We start from the raw sequence: 26,326 nt of genomic DNA, 5'->3' as shown, positions 1-26,326 counted from the left end.
AACATGAGGATGTTATGAAAAGTTTAGCTGATGAACCTGACAACTTGGATGAAATGGAAAAACTCATGGAAAAACATGTCTACCGAAGAAGTTGACACAAAAAGAAATGGAAAATCTGAATTATCCTACATCTGTTAATGAAATCGAATCAAAGGTCTTTTCAAGATCAAGCCCTTATTTCACATCTAATCAGACGTTCGGCACAAGAGACTAAGTCGGGCCGACGCTGGGTGAGAGCCCGGGGGCCTGGGACGGGACCCGGCGGTGCTGCAGGGCCAGGGGAGGGGCAGCGCCCAGGGAGGGGAGCAGCGCCGCCGGGCGGGAGGAGGGCACTCCTGCCTCCCCAGCAAAGACGGCCCCACGGACCTCGGGCCCCACTGTGGTCAGTCGTGAAAGCTTGATCCCCGCTGTGAGCAGGGTCGGGGGGCACATGTGCCGACACCACGTTCTGCCAGCCGACGGGCTGCAAACGGACGCCACGCGGCCGTCACCGTATTCTCCTCTTAATGCAGCTCAGACCTCCTGCAGCTCAGAATAGGCAGCACAGATGGGGACCCATAAACCTCACGCCCCGCACAGGGGCAACCCCTGGGGAGGCAGCGAGCTGCCGGCCTGTTTTCCAGGTGAGAAGATGCTCAGTCTGTACCAGTGATACTCTGTCATTAGCATCTGTAAACGTTTGCAGGTTCTTAATAGTTCATGTTAAAAAATATATTCTGAGGCTACAACAAAGTCGGGCCGAGTGAAAGGCTTCCGTGAGAGCTGTACATTGATGGCTTCTGTGCAAGGTCGACCTCAGTTCTAGTTTCATTACTTCATCCTGCAGCCTCCTGGCCTTGGGGAGAAAGGAAGGGGTCAGGTTAGCCTGGCCACGGGGCTGGGGATGGCGCCGGGTGACGGGTGGGACCTGTCCCTTGGGCCCAGAGCCGCCCTCCCGAGGGGGAGCCCCCCCAGCACGCCTCACCCCCTCTGCTCACCCCGATCCATCAGCTGGGCCAGAAGACGGTGAGATGGAGGACGCAGGGGACCAGGCGACCAGAGCAAAAGGAGCGGGCCCTCCCGCCAGTCTGAGGGCAGGTGTGTCTGCGCAGGGCCTCCCCACCCCCCGGGGGGCCGTGTCCTCCGCGCTCCACTCCCTCCCCTCGCCGCCCCCTCAGCTCTGTCTCCCTGGGGCATAGCCTGGACCCCCACCTCCAGCCCAGGCCCCCCTGAGACCCCTACGCCGCCTCGTCCCCTAAGATGGATCTACCACAATCTTGGGTTAAACTAACACCCAGAGCTTGTGTCGTGAGGCCCAGGGGAACCTCTGCTGCTCGTCCACTGAGTACCCACTGCTTCCGGTTTCCTTCCGGCGGAGATGTGTACTCTTTGTGAGCTGACTGCTCCTTTAAAAACATCCACTTAGTTCCCCACGCCCGTCCTGTCCTGGGGTCATCCAAGCAGCCTGGCGCCCCTGCAGACCCTCGGGCCGGGCTCCTCCCCCGGGGTCTCTTCCCCGTCTTGGGAGGACACGCCCGCTCTTCCAGCTCCAGAGGGAAGGGAAGGGAAGGGACGTCCCCCGAGTCCCCGCGTGGCACCTGGCCCAGCCTCTGCACGTGCCCTGTCCCTCCCTGGGGGCTCCAGGACCTCAGAGCCTGTTTGGGATGGTCTGGGCCCGTGGCCGCCCGGCAGCCTGGAAACAGCCTGCTTCCTGAACCTCCCTGGGTTTTCCCGTGGGTTTCCAGAGCATCTTGGAGGTCAGGCCTCTCCGGTCAACCCTAGGGTCTGACTCATCTCTGCTTTCCATCCCTCCTTTTGTCTTTGTTCTACTTCTTGGGGGATTTGCTCGACCTCATCTATTGATTTAGGCTTTTTAATTTTTAGGGATTCTGGCTGTACTTTTCACTTAACTCTGAGTTCTCAGATACCTGAGTGCCCACTCTTGTAACAGCTGGTTTCCATCACTGCCCAGAGGACTTCAATTCGTCTGCACATTTCCAGTCGGCCGTTTTGGTCCCTCCCTCGAGCGCCCAGCGTCCCGGCTCCCACCCACTCAAGGAGTAGGCACTGAAACACCGTACCCACTGGGTCGCGGCCCTGCTGGTCAGTCAGGATAGGGGCAGGGGGGCCCACGAGCCAGGGTTCTGAGGGCATTTGTCTCTGCCAGTTTTCTTCAGGGGCCCCTTCCCGCTCTCAGCGGGGGGAGCAGGCGCCCAGCCCAATCCTCGTGGCTCTCACACTCAGGGAGGCATCGCGTGGTGCCTTCCTTCTGCGGGAGGACCCACGGGCCCGGACCTCCTTGTTCAACCTCTAAGAGTCCACCCCCCGCACGTCCTGCTGGGTGGGCAGGGGAGCCGAGTAGGCTGCTGAGGGCGCTGCGGACCTTCCACCCTCAGCCTCTCCAGTCCTGAGTCTGTGGGCCCCGTGGAACCAGCCATCTCGCTTCCTGCCAGCCTCCCTCTCAGAGGCCCTCGTGTCACACCAGCAGGTGGCTTTCTTCCTCCAGAACCAAGCTGGCCTGTGAATGGTTAGGTTACAGGCTCAGTGGCTGGAACAAAGGCCCAGATGGGGAGGCTGAACCAGGTGCGGCGCTTTATCTGAGGGCCGCTGTCAGCGTGGGGACGTTACTCTGCCCCTCACTCCACACTCTCAACCTCAGGGTCTGGGATGGCTGCCCCAGCTCCCACCATCTCCTGTGCATTCCAGCAGGGGGAGGGGAGGACAAGCTCAGGAAGTTCATACACACGTCTACGTCTATTCCTGTCCTGCTGGCCTGACCGTAATCACAGGCCGTCACATACGCTGCAAGGGGTGTTGGGAAACGTGGCCTCTGGTGGGCGGCCCATGCTCTGTTCATGATTATGGGAGGAGCTGGCCTCTCCTCTCCCTTTCCTTTGTGCTGAGGAGCTGCATCACTTTGCTCCTCTCCTGTTGTCTGGTGGGGCCGCAGGGCAGACTGGAGACTAACCCACGAGAAAAGGGGCCACGCGCACCTGGAGCGAGAGCCTGCCGGGCATCAGCTGGCCCTCTCACCAGATGCAGACATCCTGGCCTTCCAACCTGATGCAAGCTCCTGGCCGAGGGGCCCACCTTCTCCCACCGGTGGTGCATCAAACGCTGTCCAGACTGTCTTGTGAACCGTGTGCGTGGCTCTCGGGCACCCACACTTCACCCGGGACTTTATTTCTGTAGTTTTCACCCCCCGCCAGAGGGGACATTTGCTACAGCTGCTGAGCCCAGGCTGACACGTCACCACCCAAGCCCACAGTTGGCCTCAGGGTTCCACTCCTAGTGTTGTACATTCCGTGGCTTTGCACAAATGTACAGTGACACGTATCCATCCTCACAGTATCATACAGAGCAGTCTTGCTGCCCTAAGCATCCTCTGTGCTCCCCCGTTCATCCCTCCCTCCCCCAACCCCTGGCAACCACTGGGCTCTTTACTGTCTCCACAGTTCTGCCTTTCCCAGAATGTCATAGAGTTGGTTGGAATCATACCGTAGGCCGCGTTTTCAGATTGGCTTCTTTCACTTTGTAATAAGCATTTAAAGTGTTTGCCTGTCTTTCATGGCCTCTTAGCTCATTTTGTACACTGAATCATATTCCAGTGTCTGGATGGACCACAGTTCATTAATCCGTTCACCTACAGAAGGACATCTTGGTGGTTTCCAAGTTTTGGCAGTTACGAATAAAGCTGCTACAAACATTTGTGTGCAGGTTTCTGTGTGGACATAAGTTTTCAACTCCTGTGGGTAAATACTAAGGAGCACAACTGCTGGACTGTATGATAAGAGTATACTTAATTTTGTAAGAAACCCCACGCTGTCTCCAAGGTGGCTGCACTGCTCTGTGTTCCTACGGTGGCGAGTGGGAGTCCCTGCTGCTCCTCAGTCCATGGGCAGCTGGTGTGGTCCGTGTCTGCATCACAGCCATTCTAACAGGTGTGCAGTGCTAGCTCCTTGTTGCTTTAAATTGCACTTCCTAATGAAGTGCTTTGTTCAGCACTTTTTCATAAGCATATTTAACATCTATGTACCTTCTCCGGCAAGGTGTCGGTTCAGGTCTGTGGCCCATCATTTAATAGGGTTGTTTGCTTTCTTATTGTTGAGTCTTTAAGAGTTCTTTGCATATTTTGGACAACAGTGGTTTATCAGATATGTCTCTCGCAACTATTTCCTCCAAGTCTGTGGCTGTCTTATTCTTGACAGTGTCCTGCACAGAACAGAATTTTTAAATTTTGATGAAGTCCAACTTACCATTTTTTTCTTTCACGCCTTGATATTCTACGTAAAAAGGCGTCACCAACTCAAGGTCATCTAGGTTTTCTATATTGTCTTCTAGGAGTTTTATATTTTTGCATTTTACATTTAGGTCTGTGACCCATGTTTTTACAGCTTTATTGAGGTATAATTTATATAAAAAACTGTACATATTCAATGTACACAGTCTGGTAAGAGTGATCCACTTTTAGTTAATATTTGTGAAGGGTACAAGGTCTGTGTCTAGATTCATTTTTCTGCATGTGGATGTCCGGGTGGCCCAGCAACAGCTGTTGAAAACACTCTCTTAGCTCTGTTTTGTTCCCTTTGCTCATGTGTCAAAGATCAGTTGACTGTATTTGTGTGGGTCCATTTCTGGGCTCTGTCTTCTGTGCCATTGATCTATTCGTCTCTTCTTCCACCAACACCACACTGTCTTGATCGCTATAACTTTACAGAAAGTCTCGACGTTGGGTAGTGTCAGTCCTCCGATTTCACCAACGCCACACCGTCTTGATTGCTGTAACTTTATAGAAAGTCTCGATGTTGGGTAGTGTCAGTTCTCCAACTTTGTTCTTCTTCTTCAATATTGTGTTGGCTCTTCTGGGTCGTTTGCCTCCACATAAACTTTAGAATCAGTTGGTCAATATCCACAGAATAACTTGCTGGGATTTTGACTGGGATTAAGGTGAATCTATGGATCAAGTTGGGAAGAACTGACATCTTGACAATACTGAGTCTTCCTATCCATGAACATGGACCATCTCTCCATTTATTTATTCTTCTTTAGTTTCCTTCATCAGAGTTTTGTAGTTTTCTTCATATAGATTTTGCGCACATTTTGTTAGATTTATACCTAGCACCATTTTTGGGGTGCTAATATAAATGGTATTGTGTTTTTAATTTCAAATTCCACTTGTTCATTACTGGTATATGGTAAGCAATGGACTTTTATATATTAACCTTGTATCCTGCAACCTTGTTATAATTGTTTACTAGTTCCAGGAATTTTTTGGGTCAATTCTTTGGGATTTTCTACACAATCATGCCACCTAAGAACAAAGATGCTGAGGAGAAACAGTGAGAGGGGACACCCCTGCCTTGTTACTGATCTTGGGGGAAAGCATCTAGTTTCTCACCATTAAGTATGATGTTAGTGTAGAGTCTCTGTGGATGTCCTTTAACAAGTTGAGGAGGCTCCCCTCTATTCCCAGTTTGCTGAGGGTTTTTATCATGAATGGGTGTTAGATCTTGTCAAATGCTTTTGTTTTTTGCAGCTACTGATACAATCATATGAGTTTTCTTCTTTAGCCTGTGGATGTGACGCACCATGTAAACTGGCTTTCAGATGCTGAGCCAGCCTTGCACGTCTGGGGTACATTCCACTTGGTCGTTCGTTATTCTTTTTATGCGTTGTTGGATTTGACTTGCTCGTGTTTTGGTGAGGGTTTTTGCATCTTTGTTCATGAGAGAGACTGGTCTGTAGTTTTCCTTTCATGTAATGCCCTTGCTTTTGGTACTGGGGCGATGCTGGCTTCATAGGGTGAGTTACAAAGTATTCCCTCTGCTTCTAGCCTCTGGAAGGGAGTTGACACAATTTCTTCCTTAAATGTTTGGTAGACTGCACCAGTGAACCCACTGGAAAACTTATTAATTATTGATTCAATTTCATTAATATGTGTCAGTCTATTCAGATTGTCTGTTTCTCCTCCTGTCAAGTTTTGGCTGATGGTGTCTTTCAGGGAATCGGCTCATTTCATAGGTTATGAAATCCGTGAGCACAGAGTTGTTCCCAACAGCAAACAGACTTTTGAGTCTCTAATCTGAAGCAGTGCGATGAGACACAGCTGTTCAGAAGCCCTAAGAGGTAGGGTTTGGGGTGTCCAAGAATGAGGTTACTCCTGTCAATGATAGATTTGGAGAGAATAAAGGTTCCTCTGAAGGCAGGGCCGGGAAGGAAAAGAGTCTGAGAAGAGGGGCAGAGTCTGAGCAGGGTGGGGTCTCTACGAAGCGCCCCAGCCCCTGCCTGTGTTCCTTCCCCCCCATCTCTGTGGGCCCCAAGAGAGGGGACAATGGTGACAGAGCCCTCGGCGGGCGGTGGGGACGATGCTGCTAGCCCTGGGGCAGCAGACCCAGGAGAGGGGCTCCGGGCCACCGCGCCGGGGTGAGACACGCGGCTCGGAACAGGCCCACAAGCTGGGGCCTGGGTGCTGGGAAGACAGGCAGGTGCTCCTGCGGCTGGGAGAGCGAGCGCCCGCGGGCAGCTGATGGGGATGTGCAGAGGCCTGGGTGCTCGCGGGGAGGCGGGGTGTGGGGGGTGGGCTGACTACGCGCTGGGCGGGGCAAGAAGGTGTCTCCTCCATCTCTGCATCACTCTCATAACGGCGGACACTCCAGACATGCAGTAGGTGCTTATCTACGTCTGTGGGATGGACGGATGGACGGACTGACGCTGGTGGCAACCTTCCTGCCACACAGACGTGGGCGTGTCGGGAGGACCACAGCCGCGGGTCCGTCCGGTGGTGCCAGCACCCGGGGGCGCACGCTTGCGGGAATGTTTCCTTATCCTCTGACCACCCGTGATGCTGGGTGGTTCTCTTAAATCTCTTCGAGTTTTAATCAAATCTTATTTTCAAGTCGAGCTGACAAATACTTACAATTTCCAAGTCCTGCGTGGCCCTCCCCACCTCCTCGAGAGGTGCCGACCCTCGGAACCTGCTTCTTCGTCCCTGCAGTTGCTGGCTGTGCTGTTTCCGCTTTTCCTCTAAGTTCTCCTCTCGGAAGGCACTGGGGAAACAAAGGGCAACGAGGAAAGGATTCCACCTGAACAGGGAGGGAGAATTCTCCCTTTCTCCTTCTGACCAAAACAGCAGTCCTGGGGCTGGTCGGCCAGCCCCCGGTTGGGCACCAGCCCACAGACGGACAGGCTGCCTTTACCGCCCCCTCCTGCGCTCACAGCCGCTAGACCAGCACAAAGGATGTTGCACACCGAGGGCACTGCGCGCTCCGCACGCGAAGGAGAAGGTGTGTCTTTGTTTTCACAGGAAACACACAACTTTAATAAACCCTCAAAGAAAGGAACAGAGCACGGCATCAAGTAGGATTTTAGGCGCGTCTGCTCAGTATGGCCCAGAGCCCTCCCGCGGGATGTCGGGCGCTCCGTGGGAAGGGCGGCAGAGCCTGGTGGGTCCCCGGCCGGGCCTCCCGAGATGCCGCCCCACCAGCACAGCGGCCTCCTGAGCCCTGCAGGACAGACGCTGGGTGAAGGGCCTGCCCGCCCAGCATCTCAGAGCCCAGCTCTCAGGAAATCCTGTCCACGGCGCAGGGATGTCCGTGTAGATGTCGTCTGCTGTGGCTTGCTGAGGGCCCACGGGGGCGACGGAGGTTCCCCGGAGGACATGAGAGCACATCCCAACCCACGTGGCTGGGTTAGCCCCAGGCGCAGACCTGCGACGTTTCCCGGATTTCCAGGGGTGAGGGAGGAGGAATGAGCCCTCTGCCGTCCACAGGTCACAACATGATGACCTTCCCCCAGGCCCTCAGACCAGAGCTGGTGCCCGTGGTGGGAGCAGTGCCAGGGCCCAGGGCAGGCGGGTCCCCCCACCCCGAGCCCCCCGGTTTACTTCAGCTCTGGCCTCTGAGCCCATGGAGGTGCCTCCCTGCAGTGGGCCTGGTGCAGACGGGGGCGGCGGGAAGGCGGAGAGGGCAGCACGGAGCCCCCTTGGTCATTCCTGGTGCGGACTCTGGGTCAGCAGGGGGCCGAGGGCACAGCGCCCGGCGTCAGGGCAGTGTCAGCACAGGAGGACGAGGGCTTGCCAGGACCCTAAGCAGCCACTGTCCCGGGGACGGGGGTGCGGGAAGGGCGGTGATCTAGGGGTCGAGTGGACACTGCGGGAGTGAGAGCTGAAAAGTGGCGGCATCACGGCTCTCCTGCTTTTTGTCCCTGAGTGTACCTGGACCTGCAGGAGGGGCCCAGGGCACGCCGGGGCTGAGGTGGGGGGAGCGGAAGAGATGCATCTGCAGGGGGAGGTCGGAGGGCGCTGCGTCCAGCAGAACGGAACGAGACTTGGTACCAACCTCATTTCCTGACTTGCTTGCAATGATTTCTCTTTGCTTTGTTTCAGTTTCCCAGGCGAATGCATCGGAATTTTCTCATTACCTATCAGGTCAGTGGCAAAGGGAATCTTGGACGCCACCTGGAAACGCAGCGAGAGAGTTTCAGGAATCCGGGAATACACAGCCGCTAACACCAAGGCGGCTTCGGGTGCAGCACACTCGTGCCCCACACGCTGGGGTCCCCAACCCTTGGCCTCGGCTGGCCGGCGGTGCAGGGTGAGGGCAGAGCGCAGGACACGGGGCAGGCGGACGGCTCCTCAGCGGGGGCGCCAGTGCAGCAGACGGAAACACTCTGCAGGGGCCCCGCGCCTCTCGTACGGCCCTGTGTTAAATCACCACGTCAAGCTAACACACAAGGGCTCACACCTGACTAATAAAGTGGGAAAGCAGAAGAAGCCTCGCCGTCAGAAAACCTGAATGACATATTCACCAGCTTGGATCAATGGCAACAAACTGACACAAAGCAACTGAAAACGTGCAAGAAGTAACCTAGTGCTGGCTTTTCTGCTACAGAAAGACCGCTGTGACTCCGAGTGTGAAGGAGGGCCTCCTGCACGCGTGCGGGCACGGCTGGATCTTAGGTGCGTCCCGCTAACTAGCCCCCAACCCCCATGCCCGGCGCCCAAGGCCAGGCAAGCTCCGATGCTCTCAGGGACCCTGCGAGCTCCAGATGGCTACTGTCCAGCGCCTCCTGCAGGATGCTTTCTCTGCTCTCCCCAGCAGCCGCCATGGGTTTTACTGGGTGGAGGGGCCACGTCCAGGGGCAGAGGAAGACAGGGTAGTTCTGTCGTGGTTCTGGAAACTCTCCGTAAGAATTCACAGGCCACCTCAATTTATTTTGAAAACAACAAATTCCTTAAAACTTGTAGGTTGCAGCATTACACAAAATATGTTGAAATAGCGCTACAAATGCTAGCGAATTCCTCATTTCTAGGGCCCGCGGACGTCACACCTGGATTTCTGGTCAGCTGGACCTGGTGTGTCTCATCTGGATTTGCTCACCCACATCTTCAAAGTGGCCCCCCGTCTCCCACCCGATTCCCCTTTCCCTGGTTCTCTATCTACCAGGTCTGCCTTTCCAGAACCTTCCTTTTCCCTCCTCCCTCCTTGGGCCACAACTGGATGTCTGGTTGGAGCCCTCCTGCACCCTGACCTCCTCGGCTTCCACGCCAGGCCCCGTGCTGCCGAGGGTGCCCGACACCCTGCTGCTGGGGGTATGTCCTCACTGCTCTGCTGGGGTGTCCGGGGCTTCCTGAGGACCTGTGACCTCTGCCACGTCCCACCCCAGCCATCCTGTGGCAGCCTCGTCCTGCCCCGGGGCCCTGGTACGATCCCGCCTTCAGCGCCAGAAACCGGGGGCCCTGCGCCCATGTAACAAGGACGTGAGTGGAAACACACCAGGGCCCTCGACCAGCGCTGCCCGCTGCTGCCCCCGCCCCGGAACGGACAAGTCTGAGAACCAGACCGAGCCTGCGCTCCTCAGGCAGCTTTAGACCTGTGCTTGTATGTCTGTCTGTGGGTCAGGGCAGCACAGCTGCTGTAGGGACAGGGCGCGTGCGGGTCCTGGGGAGGCGAGGGGGATCAGAGCAGGGCTTATCTGCCCGGTCACCTCTAAGCGGGTTACCAGGGCGGGACCTGTCCGCCTGCGTCGTCAGCTCCACCCCAGCACCTGTCTGACTCTTAGAAGGACCTAGCGCCGGGGAAGGCTGGGAGAGAGGAGGGAGGAGGGAGGATGGAGGGGGGTGGATGGGCGGGGAGGGGAGTAGAGACCACGTCCGACCTTTCCTCTGCTCTGCTGCCCCTGATGCCGCCAGGCTGCAGACGCAGCGGAACTGAGAGTATCTGCTGGCTGCCTGGGAGCCGCCACACACGCTGCATTAATCAGGGCTCTCCTCAAGCGCTCCAACACAGGGCAAAGAGCCAGTGCTAGAGCCACTAGGTGCAAGCGCTCCAACACGGGGCAAAGAGCCAGTGCTAGAGCCACTAGGTGCAAGCGCTCCAACACGGGGCAAAGAGCCAGTGCTAGAGCCACTAGGTGGACTGCTTAAAGTCAGACATTTATCTTTAAAACCTTTAAAAGCATATGATTTGGGCTGAAACCCCAGCCGTATTTTACTGTTATCACAAAGTACAGAGGAGGGAGGGCCTTGCACCCTGCGGAGCAGGCGAGGAGGACGGTGCCGTGTTAGTGGCTGAGAATGGCTCGACCCCGAGTTTTTTGTTTTGTTTTGTTTTGTTTTACTTTTTGGCCGTGCTCTGCGGCATGTGGGACCTTAGTTCCCTGACCAGGGATAGAACCCGGGCCCCCTACACTGGAAGCGCAGAGTCTAAACCGCTGGACGGCCAGGGAAGTCCCTTGACCCCGAGTTTCATATGTTGAGTGTCAAGCAGACGAGGAATATTCTTCAGGCCAATAAAATGGATCCAGAGGCCACTGGCACAGCTGCCGGGTTTAGAGCATCGTGAAAAATGAAAATGCAAGGCTTTTTAAAAAGGGGGTGATGAGTCAGGAGGCTCAGGCCCCCTGCCCATGCGGGAGGAGTCTTCCCTTCCCTTCCTGCTTTCAGGCTCCGGGGGGCAGGACGTGGGCGACTGCACAGAGCACACGGGTGCAGCCGGAACGCGGGAGGGCCTGGCGCGGCCGGGGGACAGAGGATGCGGTGGGCATGCAGACGATGCTGAAATCCACAAACCCACGTCTTTGTACGACAGGCCTGTGATCCGACTGCTTTATTTCTGTGAGGCGGGACACCAGAAGTCTTCCAAGAAATCAGTATTTTTAACTTTACTAGACATTTCCAAGCAGCTGACGCCCTGGCAGCAGCAGTGGCCGGAAGCCTGCTGCCCGAGGCCTCTGTTCTGCCGGCCGCTTCCCGAGCGGTGCTGGTGGGTGTTTACACCCGGAGCTCCGAGCAGCCGGGCTTCTTTTCTGAATTTACCACCACTGGGGCTTCCTCACCTGTGAACTGCCTGTCCTACACTTTGCCCGTTTCTCTACTGCATTCTTTAATTTAAAAAATCTACTTGTGCTTTTTCTTTATATTTTAGATATTAATCTTTTGTTACACACATATGTCACAAATATTTCCCCCTATCTTTTGACTTTAATTATAGTATTTTAGGCCATATAAAATATTTAAGTTTTATGAAGTAAAAATTTCCTGCTGTGAGTTTCAGAGCTTCTAAATTTCCTATCTAACTTACGGGATGTTGTGCTACTCCAGGTTATACAGACATTTGTCAATTTCCACGCTGTAAAACGTAGTGACCACCTTTCTCTGTAATATACAAAAATACACACAACGGGATAAGCTGCTTCTTGCACAGTATCACAGAAGTCGTTTCCAGCGGGAGTGACCCACATACAAAAGACAGTTCGCGCCGGCAACGCCGCACCCATGGGCACTGCAGCCACGTGACAGAAGCAACTCTCGCATTTGTGGATGGACAGACGGAGAAGAAAATGTGCCCGTCCACACGATGGAATATCATTCAGCCTTAAAAAGGAAGGAAATTTTGACACAGGCTACGATACAGATGAACCTTGAAGACGTTATGCTCAGTGAAATGAGCCAGACACAAAGGGACCAATGCCGTGTGATTCCACCCACAGGAGGTCCCCACGGGAGCCAAATACAGAGACAGAAAGTAGAGGGCGGGGCTGGGGGCCGGGGGAAGTGGGGCGAGGACTTGGTGTTTAACGGGGACAGAGTTTCCGTTTGGGAAGACGAGAAAGTTCTGGAGACAGATGTGGTGACGGTTACACAGTGGGAATGTCCTAAATGCCTCTGAACTGTACATTTAACGACGGTCAAGATGGCACGTTTTATCATATGTTACACGTATTTAAGCCCGAGTGACCTGCAGTGGCTCCCCATCCAACAGCCACCATGGTCATAATGATGCTTAAATACCACCCTGGAGGCGGGAGGGGAGAGAAGGTGCACCAGTCTGCCCAGAGCTCCAGCTGCCCCGGGGCTCCGTGGTCTCTGGGGGTCATCTTAACAATCCTCTCTGTGGTCTGGGGGGAGAGGAGGTGCCCTCGCTGCCATGAAGAGGCTGAGGGGGCCTGGGCAGAGGGGAAATCGCCCTTCCGCTGCGGGTCATGTGGCGTGTGGCCTGGACTGGGGACCGAGTCCAGCCTGGGAGCCCTGAGCCCGCCATCGTGAGCCCCTTCTGTCCACCCCTGATCAGCACCCAGGAAGCAGGAGCCGCTGGGGACCAGGCAGAAGGACAGGAGGCCAGCATGATCGCGCGTGGCCGGCCCCAGAAGCCAGGGCCGGGCTGCCTAGGGGTCTGGTGGGACGGGGGCGCCTGCATAGTCCGGCCAGCGGGTGTCTGGAGCCCAGGAGCCCGTGCAGGTCGAGGCAGACGTTCATGTCCCACCCCTGCTCTGAAGACACACAGACGGGGGCCCAGCAGGTAAGGGCAGAGGAAGCGGCGTGCAAAGGCACCAGGCAGAGAGGAGGGACAGCAGGGAGGCTCCGGGCCCTGGCGAGGGTGGGGTCGGGGTGACTTCGTTATGCCGGGCTCATGAGCAGGGGTGAGGGGCTGCCGTGATCAGAGCGGGAGCAGAGCGAGGAGAGGCCTGGACACCAGGACAGAGCCGCCTCGGGGAGCTCGAGCACAGAGAGGACCAGACAGGCCTCGGGACGGCCCTCCGGGTGAGGACAGACAGCCTCTCACCGGACCTGGGAACAAGGAGGTCAGGGGAGTCCCCAGGAGGACATGAGCACAGCTCCCCCAGAGGAGGGCAAGGGGCAGTGACGCTCCCTCCACGTGGCCAGCCGGCCTGAAGCCCACGCAGGAGGAGTGCGGGGCAGCTGTGGGGGGGCGGCTGGGGTCCGAGTGCCACAGGGAAGCTCCCGGGAGGCCGGGAGTGGGCACCGGGGCTGCAGAGGGGTGGCTGGTGGAGGCCGGGGAACAGGGAGGACGAGCCCGGGCCAGCACGGGGTGCTGGGAGGCCCACTGGTGGCCTGCTTTCTAAGGGGAGGTTGCTGCTGGCTGAGTGGCAGAGGCCGGTGAGCGGTCAGGCTTTGCAGAGCAGGCAGCCTCTTTCACCCTGGACGCTGGCAGCCGCGCCACCCCTCGGGGCTGAACGGGCTGCCCCCCGCAGACGTACCAGGTTCCTCCGTGGGGTCGGGAGGTGGCTGACCCCCTCCCTCCTCCTCTGCATCCTCCTGGGCCAGTACCCTCCACTCCTGCAGTGCTCGCCTGTCTCTGGAGGACACAGCGGAACACGGATGTTGTCGTTAAAAGCAGCTTCGTGCACAGCTTACAAAGATTTCTTTTAAGATTTTCTTTGATGTGGTCTAAAAAAAGACCATTTTTAAAGTCTTTACTGAATTTGTTACAATATTGCTTCCGTTTCGTGTTTTGGTTTTTTGGCCTCGAGGCATGTGGGATCTTAGCTCCCTGACCAGGGATCGAACCCACACCCCCTGCACTGGAAGGGGAAGTCTTTACCACTGGGCCTCCAGGGAGGTCCCTACAAGGATTTCTACTGTCACTTTTTTTTTTTTTTTTTTTGCAGTACGCGGGCCTCTCCCTGTTGTGGCCTCTCCCGTTGCGGAGCACAGGCTCTGGACACGCAGGCTCAGTGGCCATGGCTCACGGGCCTAGCCACTCCGCGGCATGTGGGATCTTTCCAGACCGGGGCACGAACCCATGTCCCCTGCATTGGCAGGCGGATTCTCAACCACTGCGCCACCAGGGAAGCCCATCTACTGTCACTTTTAAAGCTTCACACAAAAGCCCTTCACTCCTGGTCCCGTGGCCGGACACACGGGCATCCTGGGGGCTCCGAAACGCACGTCTGAGCAGAGCTCCCTGGGCGGGGACAAGCCAGGCCCCGCCCAGCCCCTGCCCAGTGAGGCACCAGGACACTTTTCAGGGAAGGCCAGGTCGGGGCCGTGGCCATGAGCTCCGCGGCAAAGGCTTCAGGCATTCACTGGTCTGCACGGGGCCCAGGGGATGCTGACCGGTCCACTTCCTCTCAGACGCCCGAGCCTCACCTAAGACCGTGAGCCCTGTCTCTCCACCTCCGTCACCCACAGTGTCACTGTGCTGTTGGCTGCGTCTCGCCCGCTGCACCGCGAACCGCCCACGGCAACGCCCAGAGGACTCGCTGCCCACGCGGGCACAGAGGCACCGCAACACTGGGGAGCCTCTGAGCTGAACAGAAGCCACCCCTGCCCAGGCTGTGGCTGTGGCGATGGGGCTGGGACGGGGCCAGGGCTTCACCCGCCACGCACTCTGTGTCTGGATGCTACGTCTCCAGCCTGGGTCTCCACCAGCCTGTCTGACCCCATTCCTGGATCTTCCACGGATTCCCATGGTCAGTGCCCTCCCATCCCACCTGCACATCTGGCCCTCGGTCTCCCCTCTCAGCAGAGGCCTCCATCGTGGGCCCAGACCCTGGCCACCATCCCAGACTCGCCCTGGCCTCTCCCGCTGCCCGCGTCGGGGGCCCTTTGGTCCCCAGGGTCACAGCAGCTGGGCCCTCCTGGGCTCTGGCCGCTGCCCTGCGAGAGCCTCTGTCCTATCTCCACGATGAGGCAGGAGATCGGTGTCGGCAGAATCTGGCTACGTGCTCCCCCAGCTCCAGGCCCGAGGGAGGGCCAGGCACCCCCTCTGCACCCCTGCAGAGCCCGCCTTGCCTGAGAGGCTGCTTCCCGAGCCCCCAACCCAAGCCGGTGCTCCCGCGTGGAACTGTGATTCTGTGACGTCAGGGGCGGTGCTCCTGGGCGCAGGGGCCTGTCTTTGTCTCTGCCACCTCTTGGGAAGTGGGCTGGAAGGTTCCTCAAGAGGCACAGGGCAGCGTTCTCAGGGGCACAGGTAACCAGGAAGTGTGACGTGCTCTGCGGGGCTGTGTGGAGACTAAGCCACTGGACGGGGTCCCCACGCTGTTGCCAAGGAGGCCACCGAACGTGGTCTCAGGGCCCGCGGCACAGAAACCACGGAGAGAGCTGCTGCTCGCCCTTTGATTCAACAGCCGCCCTCAGCGAAGGCGGGCGGCACCCTGGGCACCGGGGAGCCCGACCTGGGGGGAGGGGCACGTCCCGCCCGGCCTCCCGATGTCCCCAGACAGGTGCCCACCCGAGCCAGAGGGTGTGAACAGTGGCCGCGGGGGCAGCTGATCCTCGGAGACAGAGGTGCTTAGCAAGTGGGGGGGGGGAGGCGGTGCTGAGTTTCCACAGCCGGGCAGCAGCGGGACCTGCCTGGATGCGGGGCAGAGGGCCGTCGGGACGCACAGTGAGGGCCCACTCCCGCCCTGCAGCCTGGACTCCTGCAGAGGGACACTCTGGGGCATGGCCCGCGACCACCATGGCCCCGGGGGCCCAGGCCACGCAGTCACATCTGAGCCTCGCTGTCGGATGGCTGCGTCCTTGCCGTCAGGATGCCAGCCTCAGGGCAGGGCCACCGTGCACCCTGACCAGGTCTGAGGGCCTAACGTCACCCAGCCTCTCCCTGAAGGACATGAAACCCGACTTGAAAAGCACGTCTGGTGTCGGGACCACCGCGCTGGCCCATTAGAACACGTGCCCTGAGGACCGTCTGCATCCGCAGGGCCCCAAGAGAAAACACTCAGGCGGGTGATTTCAGGAGGGTCTATTCGCAAGGCGGAGCAGGGGCCCTGCTAGGATGACGGGCGGCAGCCACCCCGGGACCCTGGGGTGAGGGACGGAGGGGCTGCCGGCACCCAGCAGCGGGAGTGGTGGGCGGGGCAGAGGGACCCTGCCTCCCTCCCCGCTTCTCTCTGACCTCCCGCCGGAGCCCCCCCTGGCCGGACACAACCAGAAGGTGGAGGGCGCCGTCCACGCCAGCCAGCCTCGCGGGCCCAGAGCGTGGTGGAGACAGGCAGTTGGTGGGGCTGGAGGACAGAGGGGACAGAGGGGACAGTGAGGACAGGGCCCAAGCTGGCCCCGCACCGAGGCCGACCAAGCCAGCAACAGCCCCGCGGGGCAGAGGCAGGAGTGCACCTCCCAGACAGGCACGTTATTTTTAAGCCACTTTTCTTAAACAAGACCTGTAAGCTGGGTGATTGACAGGAGAGGACGGGTAGAGGAAGAGCAAGGGACCAGAGGAGGAAACAGGGCAGAGGCGGGGCGGCGAACTTGAGGGCCTGCAGCCGCCCAGGGCACACAGCCCGCGAGGAGCAGCTTTCAGGCGAGGCCAAGCCCGCCCCGCTGCCCCCGACCTCACCTCCTGCGCTGCTCCATCTGGGCTGATACTCTCTTCCGGCAGGCTGGTGCGGCCCTGGGTCTGCTGCCATGGGGCCAGCTCGGGCAGGACACTCTTGAAGGAGGGCGTCCTCGTCCTACGATGATAGCAGGGCGTCAGCCGAGCACCGCACTGAACCCCGTGACGGCCCCGAGGGTGAGTGCAGGGCCGCGGGCTGGCTGCACGGAGATGCCCCGACGGTCACGGACAGTTGCCACCCCCAGAATCCACAAAGTAGGCGGGGTCGGCCGTCAGGGCCTCCACCCCGCTCCCCGGGCCAGGTCATGGCTGGACCTACACCTGGGACCAGTGAAACTGTGCCATGCCGGGAAAAGGCTCACACTGACTTGGACGAGGTACCAACTTGGTTTCAGGGGTCTGTGGGCTGGGGAGACCTGCCCTGCACACCTCCAGCCCTCCCAGGGCTATGGCCAGGTAATCACACTTGAACAAGGTTTTACTTTGAAAAATTTTCAAAACTACAGAACAGGTGAAACAACAGTGCAGTAGACACGTGCACACCTTGCACGTGGATCAAAGCTCTTTAATCTGTTTTCCAATAGTGCCCAATGGCAGCCTTCTCAGACGGGCCCTTCCTCACTGTCCCGCCACAGACTTTTACCAGACACGCGGGGCGTGTGTTCACGCCGTCTGCAGGGCCACAGACCGGAGTGGCTGCTAACCATGTTCTGTGCCCTGGACGTGACATCACCGCCCTTGCCGACGTATGAGCTGTACTCCCCAATGTTACTGGGTCACGTTCTCTCTGTATATTCACACATCCACACACGTGTGCACATCACACCCCCACACACAGAGGATTTGAGTTTTTCTCTCGTGTAACCTCTTCCTCTGAGCCTGTTTTCTGGGTAACTTTAACCTAAACCAGGCCTGGCATCTGCCGTGTAACGAACGATGGCGACGTGGACATACGTCCACCCGACGTCTTAACAGAGAATCACAAAATGATATCACAGCCGCGCAGAGATCAAGAAAGTACACCTTTGCTTTCAACTTTTACCTGAAGACGGGTCTCGGGCGGGGTCGCTGCTTCTCCTTGTCGCTCAGCACCGCCGTGAGGGCTGGGGGCAGCTCCGCTGGCAGGCGCTGGCGCTCCAGAACCTCCGCTTGCTGGTTCTCCACGATCTCCTGCCTCAGCTTCCAAAAGCGCCGGATCTCCTCCTCGCTCGGCCAGTCCTCCGGAGGTTCGGCGGACCTTCTGCACTCACGCAGGTCTAGTTTTTCCACAGGTGGGAAAAAGCCTGCCTTTTCTGTTAACATGGTTCCCTTTGCCTCCTGAGAATGAATGGTTTCTTTGTTGGGCACACGCTCTTCGGATAAATCCAACAGGGGAGGTGGCACCTCACTTACGCTCATCTTTTTAACTGGGGAAATCGACAGTGAATAAAAGGCCATTTTAGTAGACTGTACGTCCACGCCTGAGACGCGCGCAAACCTGGAGCCCGCTCCCTGCGCAGAAGGCTGGGTAAGGGCTGGTCCCTGTGCCCCAGGCCCTCACACTGCACATAAATCCATATAAATGAAGATATTTGCCCCATCCAGACCTTCTAGTATCTGCTTCTAATTGATGTTCAGCCCACACACCTGTATTTTTTACTGCAATGCTTTTGCTGACTTTTAAACACTTTGATCTCTAGTAAAGTTATGTGAGAGAAAATTGGTGCACTACGTATGCATCCACAATTTGTGCCAGATCCCTCATCGGGCGTTAGGGCCACAGCTTCCCAGAGACAGGTGTCACCTGGCCTCACAAGGCCTCCTTTCCCTGGACATGCAGGGACCCAGAAGTGCTGACAGCCAGGTGGCCTGGGCCTGGAGCTGTGCTGAGGGTGTGAGGGTGTGAGGGTGCGGGGCTTGCCCACCAAGCCTGGCCTCAGCCCTGGGGCTGGCTCTCTAGACCCAGCAGCCCCCTGTGTTCTTAAACACATTGAAACAGCCTTGTCATGTCCAAGTTACCTTCTTGTACGGAGTGAATTCATTTTCAGCCTTTCAGTCTAATTTATTTAGCTATTTTCTACCTTTTTTCTCCAGTCGATTATGTATCTATTATACTTGAACCAATATAGCCCTCTTTGTATAAATACATATAGAAACTACAATTGGGGTTGAAAGACAATGGGTTTTAATTACACAATAAAATATTAAATTCTACAAAATATGTTCAGTGTCAGTGGTTTACAACTTTGTTTCCTGAAGCAAAAACTTTTCTTTCACATTCTTCGGAGAGTGTGGAATCCAAACAGGAGAACCAGGTGAGCACCTGGATGTCACGTGCTGGCATGACTGCAACCGCCTCATGGGACCCCAGGCCCAGGTCTCCTCCCAAGGGACCCCCGAGGGCGGCCGAGCAGGACACGCTGTGTCTGCACCAGGCACAGCACACGCTAGTCTAGGACGGTGAAGTCCTGACCACTACACGCTGGGGATCAGTGTTTTTAAAGAAAAACAGTTCACAAAGTGGGCAAAGATACGCTTTAAAAAATCCTAAGGAGTGACTAGAAATGAATGTATTTGTCCAATTTGCTTGTGGACAATCGACTAAGAGCCAGAGGCGAACTGGACCCATAGTGACACCAAACAGAAGGAGGGTGAATGCCAGCAAAGATAGTTTTTAAAGTCAAGCAAAATGGCAAAACACAAAAACTGTAAACGGGGACTTCCCTGGTGACGCAGTGGTTAGGAATCCGCCTGCCAATGCAGGGGACACGGGGGGTTTGAGTCCTGGTCCTGGAAGATCCCACATGCCACAGGGCAACTAAGCCCGGGTGCCACAACTACTGAAGCCCACGTGCCCAGAGCCCACGTGCCACAACAAGAGAAGCCACTGTACCACAATGAAGAGCAGCCCCCGCTCGCCACAACTAGAGAAAGCCCACGTGCAGCAACGAAGACCCAACACAGCCAAATATAATAAGTAAATAAATTTATAAAAACAAAACCAAACAAACTGCTGAAAATTAAACAAAAAGCAAGAGAAAAAAGATGTATTACTTCTAAGGGAAAACCAGTAAGACTGCTGACTTTTCGATAGACGATAGAGTCCACAAGACAATAAAGATATTTCTAAAGCAGTCACGATGCCTAAAGTCTAGGAGCCTATACAGTCTGCTAAAACAACCTTCAAAAATGAAGGGAAGGGCTTCCCTGGTGGCGCAGTGGTTGAGAGTCCGCCTGCCGATGCAGGGGACACGGGTTTGTGCCCCGGTCTGGGAAGATCCCACATGCCGCGGAGCGGCTGGGCCCGTGAGCCATGGCCGCTGGGCCTGTGCTTCCGTCCGGAGTCTGTGCTCCGCAACAGGAGAGGCCACAGCAGTGAGAGGCCCGCGTACCTCAAAAAATAAAAAAAAAAAAAGAAGAAGGGAAAATAAAGATGACCTTTTAAAATCCTGAAATAATTCATTACAATAAGACTCAATATAACACAAAAGACAGATCTTTAGGCCAACACCGTCATCCCAGATGGAAACACGAAACTTCAAGAAGAGATGAAGAGTACCAGAAGGGCGACCATGTGAGAAAACATAAATTAGACAGTTTAAAGAGTGTCTACTGGATCCCTTACACATATAAAAGCAAAATTCACGAAAACAGCAGCACAGAAGACAGGAAGGAGGCAATGGAGCTAACCGTTCATTGGAGAATGAACAGAAATGAACACACAACAGCTGTCCACATCCACATGCACAAGCCTGAAAGACATCGTGCTGAGCCCCCAAACGCCAGGTCACCAAGAATACACAAGGGATGATGCAACTTAGAAAAAGTTTGCAGGGAAGGCCCTTTAAACATGTATTGTGTAGGGATAGTAAGCGGTAACGCTTTCAAGGAAAGCAATGAAGGATGAACAAGTCACGCTGGCCTGGGGGAGGGGGGCAGGTGGATTCACGAGCACACCTGGGTCCACAAAGGCCTGATGCTGGTCTTCCTTGAGCAGCAGGTACAGGGCTCCGCGTTTGCATTGTTTGTACACTGTGCTCACGTGTAGGACACACATCATAGCAGCAACAGCTCTTGCGATCGGATCTGTGTTGTCTCAGGGGCCGGAAGGATGGCATGGAAGGGATTTAAAGCATCGGCTGGCCTCTTCCCTGCTGGGTCAGGCCTGAATTTACATTACAGATCTGGTAACTGCAGAAGGCCGCATTTAAAACTATCTTTTATTTTATTGTTTTAGCACTTACCCAGCTCCACAGGTAACATTTTGATAGGATTTCTTTCTAAAAGCAAAGTTTTCAAATGCCTTTAAAACAAAACAAAAAATATGTAATTTAAAAGCAGAAAATCAAATGACCATCAGATTTCTTCATCTGTCTTCTCTTTAAGGGAGCGGCTTCAACGCAGACGTTTACCCCATGCTCTGCCCCCACCAGCAAATAGACTCCACGTCTCAGCATCTGGTCAGGCTCTGGGCCTCAGCACTGTGGACACTTGGGACCAGGCAGTTCTTTGTTGGGGGGACCGTCCCGTGCCCGGTGGGTGTTTAGCGGCATCCTGGCCTCACCCCACTAGATGCCCCCCCCCAAGCTGTGACAACCACAAGATCTCCAGATGATGACAACGTCTACTGGGGCACAATCGCCCTGGCTGAGAACAGTCACGGAAGGATGTCCAGGAGACAGAGTATCCGCTCTGCTTAGAGATGAAGAATTGGCACACTGAGGCCTCTGTGAAGCCTCAAAGCCAGGAAACACGGTGAAGGGGTGTTTCTCCCAGTATTTGACCAGGGATCTCTTCTGTCACTTAATAGCTATTAATATCCCTTACAAGGTTTGGCAAAAGACGTATCATAGATAGGTAGAAGATGTCCAATAAAACTTTACTAACTGAACGACAACGGACGATAAATGGTTCACATTAAACTCTATCTCGCCCCTTTTGTTCAGCTGCTTTCGCTTTTCCACATTTCATCAGGGCTCCGTCGTTATTAATGATCATTTTCTCTTTCTCAGTTGCTTTCAGGGATGTAAAAAGACTTCAAATGCCCTGGCTCATTCAGTGTCTCAGCCAAGGGGTGTGACGGCCCCTTCTCCTGGGCGTCCAGGCAGAGGCAGGACGCCCGTCTCCCGCCCTGCTCCACCCAGGCTTCACTGAGAGACTGAGGAATCCTCAGGGCGAGGCACTATTTAATCGCCAGGGACAGTATGGCGCCCCGCACACCTGCCCTGCAGCAGACACAGCCGCGGTCTCACGGGGGAGAACCTCACAGCCCCGGGAGGGACAGAGAAGCTCCGCCTGCCTTCTCTGTCACTGGGCTTGACGCTCCATGCCCTGAGCAGCCCTGGGAGACCAATGGGGAGCAGAGTGGCCTGGAATGCAGGCTAACCTGTACCCACATCTTCAGCTTTCCTTCCCCCAAAACGTTCCTCAGACAGACAGCCCCCTGCAGACCCCATCAGCAAATGACGCTCCAGCTAGAGGGAGGGGCGGTCTCGCGTCTCATTTTCCTTGGAAGGTGAAAAAATTAAAATTCAACATCACACTGACCAGAGTCCCCAAGATGTGAAAGGAGAAAATATAGTTTCACAGACACAGAATTGAGAGCTCTAGTAAGTATTCATTTAAACCAAGTTTAACTTTTTGACTGGCAGCCCTAAAGGAAAATCGGATTACCTGAGGATCAGATAATTCTCTTTCCATTTACTGTCTTGGATTTTCCTATTATTTAAAGTTTTTAAGAAGTAAACTTGGAGAATTAAACTTTCCTTGGTAAACACAAAGGCAAATTAATTAAACATCGTTACTTCAACGTATTGGTTTTGGTTTAGTCCCCTTTTAATTTCGCTAATACAAAAATAGCCAAGGAGGATGGCGTTTGCTTTTCTAAGATTCTTCAACCGGATGTGCAGGCAGCCACGTACCCTGGACCTTCCAACACGCCTCTCTCAAAGCCAAGGATGTTCCAGCCCACTTGTTTGTCTATTTGTTTGTTTGTTTGGGGGGGGGCATATTAGCCAACTATGAACCTGAAAGTGTACAGGGGATTTTTCCACCTTATATAATAATACATTAAAATATTCTTGTGCACACTTTTAAGTGATAAATTCACAAATACTATCAGTAAACCACTGATTATTTCATTTCACTAACTTTCAACTGAATGCCACACATTTATATACTGGACTGGAGTTGCTTGCCTAAGGAAGCATATATACTGATGGACCTTTTTAAACCTTCTCTCTCTGCTAGCAAGCTTACACATCTAAGACATTGAGAGGGGGAGAATATGAACACTGGCATTGTTTTTTTGTTTGCTTGTTTGTTTGTTTTTTGCAGTACGCGGGCCTCTCCCTGTTGTGGCCTCTCCCGTTGCGGAGCACAGGCTCCGGACGCGCAGGCTCAGCGGCCATGGCTCACAGGACCAGCCGCTCCGTGGCGTGTGGGATCTTCCCGGACCGGGGCACGAACCCGTGTCCCCTGCATCGGCAGGCGGACTCTCAACCACTGCGCCACCAGGGAAGCCCTCTGGCATTGTTTTAATTAGGCTTTTTGGAAAGTTTAAGGCTTTCAATAAGCCCATAATTACTTAAAATTTCTAATGAATGTTTCAGTTCTTTAGCAAGCTGATCTAATTTTAATGATATAACTGGTTATAAATCACACGCAAAATTATATCTTAGACAACATTAAGCAGGTGGCTTTGACTGGCAAAGTCAAAGAATTCCAAAATTTGAGACCATGTATTTATTTTAGAATAAAGAATAGTGCTTATGAGCACAAGTCCTAGTTTATTTTTATCCTTCGAGTAACAATTACTCTCCAGAACTGAGTGCCATTTTGCTAAGACAGCCATGGACCACAAGCATGAGACTGCCTTCAACACACCAGCCCAGTACCCCGTGAAGAGCGGAGCCCCCCCAAGCCTCCCTGACACACACTCAGAGACGCCTGGGGCCACCCGGGTCGCGCCGGCGGGGACCAGGTGGAAGCAGAGAAGGCATGGCTGCCTGTCACACTGCCGCTGGCAGACGCGCTGGCCGGAGCTGAGGACACTGCTCTAGGCAACCAGGCGCCGACCCAGTGGGTCCAGGAAGGCCCGGGAGCTCCAGGAAGACAGCTCCCGGGGGTGTCCCCACCCTGCCGGAGACACCCACTCGTCAACAGAAACTAGCTGTTTCCCTGCAGAGCCTGAAAAGGCACGGATGGCGCACGGGGTTTTCGCTTACTGTCACACGGACAAAATACTCCCTTCTTTAAACATACTTTTAAAGCCAGTGAGCAATAGTTCAGGCAAGTGAAGGGCCTCTGCGCCTCTACTCTGCCATTTCACGGGGGCTGCAATGACTCTAGCAGGAAGGGGGTCACCCTTGGACCCCTCTGTTCCTCCCACGCCGTCCATCCCACCTGAATCCCCCGGCTCTCCTGCGTGGACGGCTGCAGCAGCCTAACTGGCCACGCTGCAGCATGCTCACCCCTCCTTTCAGAGTGATCTTAAAGCCCCGTCCCTCCCTTCAAACCATCTGTGACTTCCTGCCTCTTTCGTGATGAAATTCAAACTAGCGATTGCGCCTACCAGCTCTGGTCGACTGCCTCTGCAGGCACCTCCAGCCCCTTCCCTCCTCTGTTCCACCACACGGCCTCCCTGCTGCCCCTCCCATTCCCAAGGACACGGCCACCTCATGGCCCTTGCACGTGCTTTTCCCTCTGCCCAGCGTGCACTAATGTTAAAGGCGTGTCTGAAATTCACGTCATGAGGTTTCCTAAAGGTTAAGAAGCTGGCATAGAAGGACTGGGCACTGAGGCACAGGGGCCAGGAGAGTGGGGTGGCCTCACGCTGCATGTGACTCCAGGACTGGGGGGTGCCAGCTGACCTGTGGCTGCTGGGAGGGGCGGGTGAAGGGGGTAGGCAGCTTGGCCCCAGTTCTAGAAGTGGGAGTAGTAGGAGACGCCCGGCATCGGAGTGGCAGGAATGTGGCTGGATGGCACAGAGCTTGCTTTGGGGTTTCTGATTTTCCCAAAAAGGAAGAATGACTCATTATTTACCAGGAACCAGCGCAGTTACACACGGGCCCTTGGGAGCAAAGCCGCTGGTTTAATTCATGGACAGTATTTCTTTTTTTTGTTTGTTTGTTTTGGTTTTTTTGTTTTTGTTTTTTAACATCTTTACTGGAGTATAATTGCTCTACAATGGTGTGTTAGTTTCTGCTTTATAACAAAGTGAATCAGTTATACATATACATATGTTCCCATATTTCTTCCCTCTTGCGTCTCCCTCCCTCCCACCCTCCCTATCCCACCCCTCTAGGTGGTCACAAAGCACCGAGCTGATCTCCCTGTGCTATGTGGCTGCTTCCCACTAGCTATCTATTTTACGTTTGGTAGTGTATATATGTCCATGCCACTCTCTCACTTTGTCCCAGCTTACCCTTCCCCCTCCCCACATCCTCAAGTCCATTCTCTAGTAGGTCTGTGTCTTTATTCCCGTCTTACCCCTAGGTTCTTCAGTACAGTATTTCTGACCCTTCAGGCAGCTTCACGTGAGGGAGTCAGAGATGGAACCGGCTGCAAAAGCCGCGTGGACCATCCAGCAGAGGCGCTGTGGTGCCAGCGTGCTCCGCGGTGCTCCGCGTCCTAAACTATAACCATACAGGTGCATTTGGTACCTGCAGCCACCGCACCTCCGAGCTGGCTTTGAAAACGCCATTACACGCTTCTGCTCTAAAGTCGACATTCAGTGAGGTGGGGTGTGGTTAGGCAGCCAAAGAACAGGCGCTCGGGCATTTGAAGGAGATGACGGTGACCTCCTAACCTGGGAAAAGAAACATGCAACTCACTTGTGACAGCCGATCCCAGAAGGAAGCGCTGTGATCCTATTAGAGCGGAGGTCCAGCCAGGTGAGGTTTGGCAGCCACTGAAAGAAGCTTTTAGGAATCGTGCAGAGGGCGTTTTGGGGAGAAAAAAAGAATGTTTTTGTCAACGAACTAAATTTAAAACATGCCACATCCTCAAAGCATTTCCACTAGTGACTGTAATCACACACGCCAAGTTAAAAGAAAACCCGTAACATTTATCCTTAAATCTTTTAAACAGGGGACACAAGTGTCAGAAAAACGAGGCCAGGCCTCACCGCGCAGCTGCTAGAGTGGCTTCCCGGCCTGGAGACGCTGCGTCTCGCCCGGCTGGCAGTTCAGACGTCACCACTGCGCACATCACACCTCTCCCATCAACTATCCTTTAACATCCAACTTCATCCCCAAGTGCATCTGAATCCTGTTCTCCCTCCTGGGCCCACGCTGCCCAGAGAACGAGGGCAGGAGCCACGCCCGGGCCTTGGTTCTCATGCAAGGAGACACCGAAAAGGAAACTAAAGAACACACGCTGAGTTAGCTCTGGCGTCCTCTGTGGTAGCAACGGCCGCACAAAAACAGCCAGTAACCATCACGTCAGGAAGTCTGATACATCACGCAGTGGGCCCTTAGGTCGGATCGTAAATAAGATAGGACAGTACGAAGGGGAGAGGACAAAGCACACGCACACTGACCCTCGCCCCGCGATACGTACAAGTACGATTTTACAGTCACAGTGTGGCAGGATTGTGGGTGACACAGACATCCCTTCCCTACTGCTGCTGATACACGCTGCGTAGGTTTACATGATCGCGCACACCACACACACGTATGTATTTACGTGATCGCGCACACCACACGCACGTATGTATTTACGTGATCGCGCACACCACACGCACGTATGTATTTACGTGATCGCGCACACCACACGCACGTATGTATTTA

The 26,326-nt window shown here is 55.1% G+C and overlaps 1 protein-coding gene across 1 annotated transcript in view; it reads right to left on the bottom strand.

The window, feature by feature from the left end:
- Positions 1–722: 722 nt before the first annotated feature.
- The window catches only part of LRRC27 (leucine rich repeat containing 27), a 27,696-nt gene continuing 2,092 nt past the window's right edge, over positions 723–26,326 (bottom strand). Inside the window, 13 exon segments of the mRNA XM_029244829.1 lie at positions 723–757; positions 760–835; positions 6,896–7,025; positions 8,316–8,434; positions 13,477–13,533; positions 13,535–13,574; positions 15,453–15,574; positions 15,791–15,878; positions 15,995–16,227; positions 16,560–16,674; positions 17,599–17,962; positions 20,780–20,838; positions 25,370–25,483. Coding sequence (XP_029100662.1) covers positions 723–757; positions 760–835; positions 6,896–7,025; positions 8,316–8,434; positions 13,477–13,533; positions 13,535–13,574; positions 15,453–15,574; positions 15,791–15,878; positions 15,995–16,227; positions 16,560–16,674; positions 17,599–17,962; positions 20,780–20,838; positions 25,370–25,483 — 1,552 coding nt within the window.

The sequence above is a fragment of the Monodon monoceros genome, unplaced genomic scaffold (assembly GCF_005190385.1).
Source record: "Monodon monoceros isolate NGI ecotype Baffin Bay Population unplaced genomic scaffold, NGI_Narwhal_1 Super_Scaffold_4, whole genome shotgun sequence".
In the NCBI taxonomy this organism is placed as follows: domain Eukaryota; kingdom Metazoa; phylum Chordata; class Mammalia; order Artiodactyla; family Monodontidae; genus Monodon; species Monodon monoceros.
The sequence above is the reverse complement of the archived record's forward strand: the minus strand, read 5'-3'. Positions and strand labels throughout refer to the sequence as shown.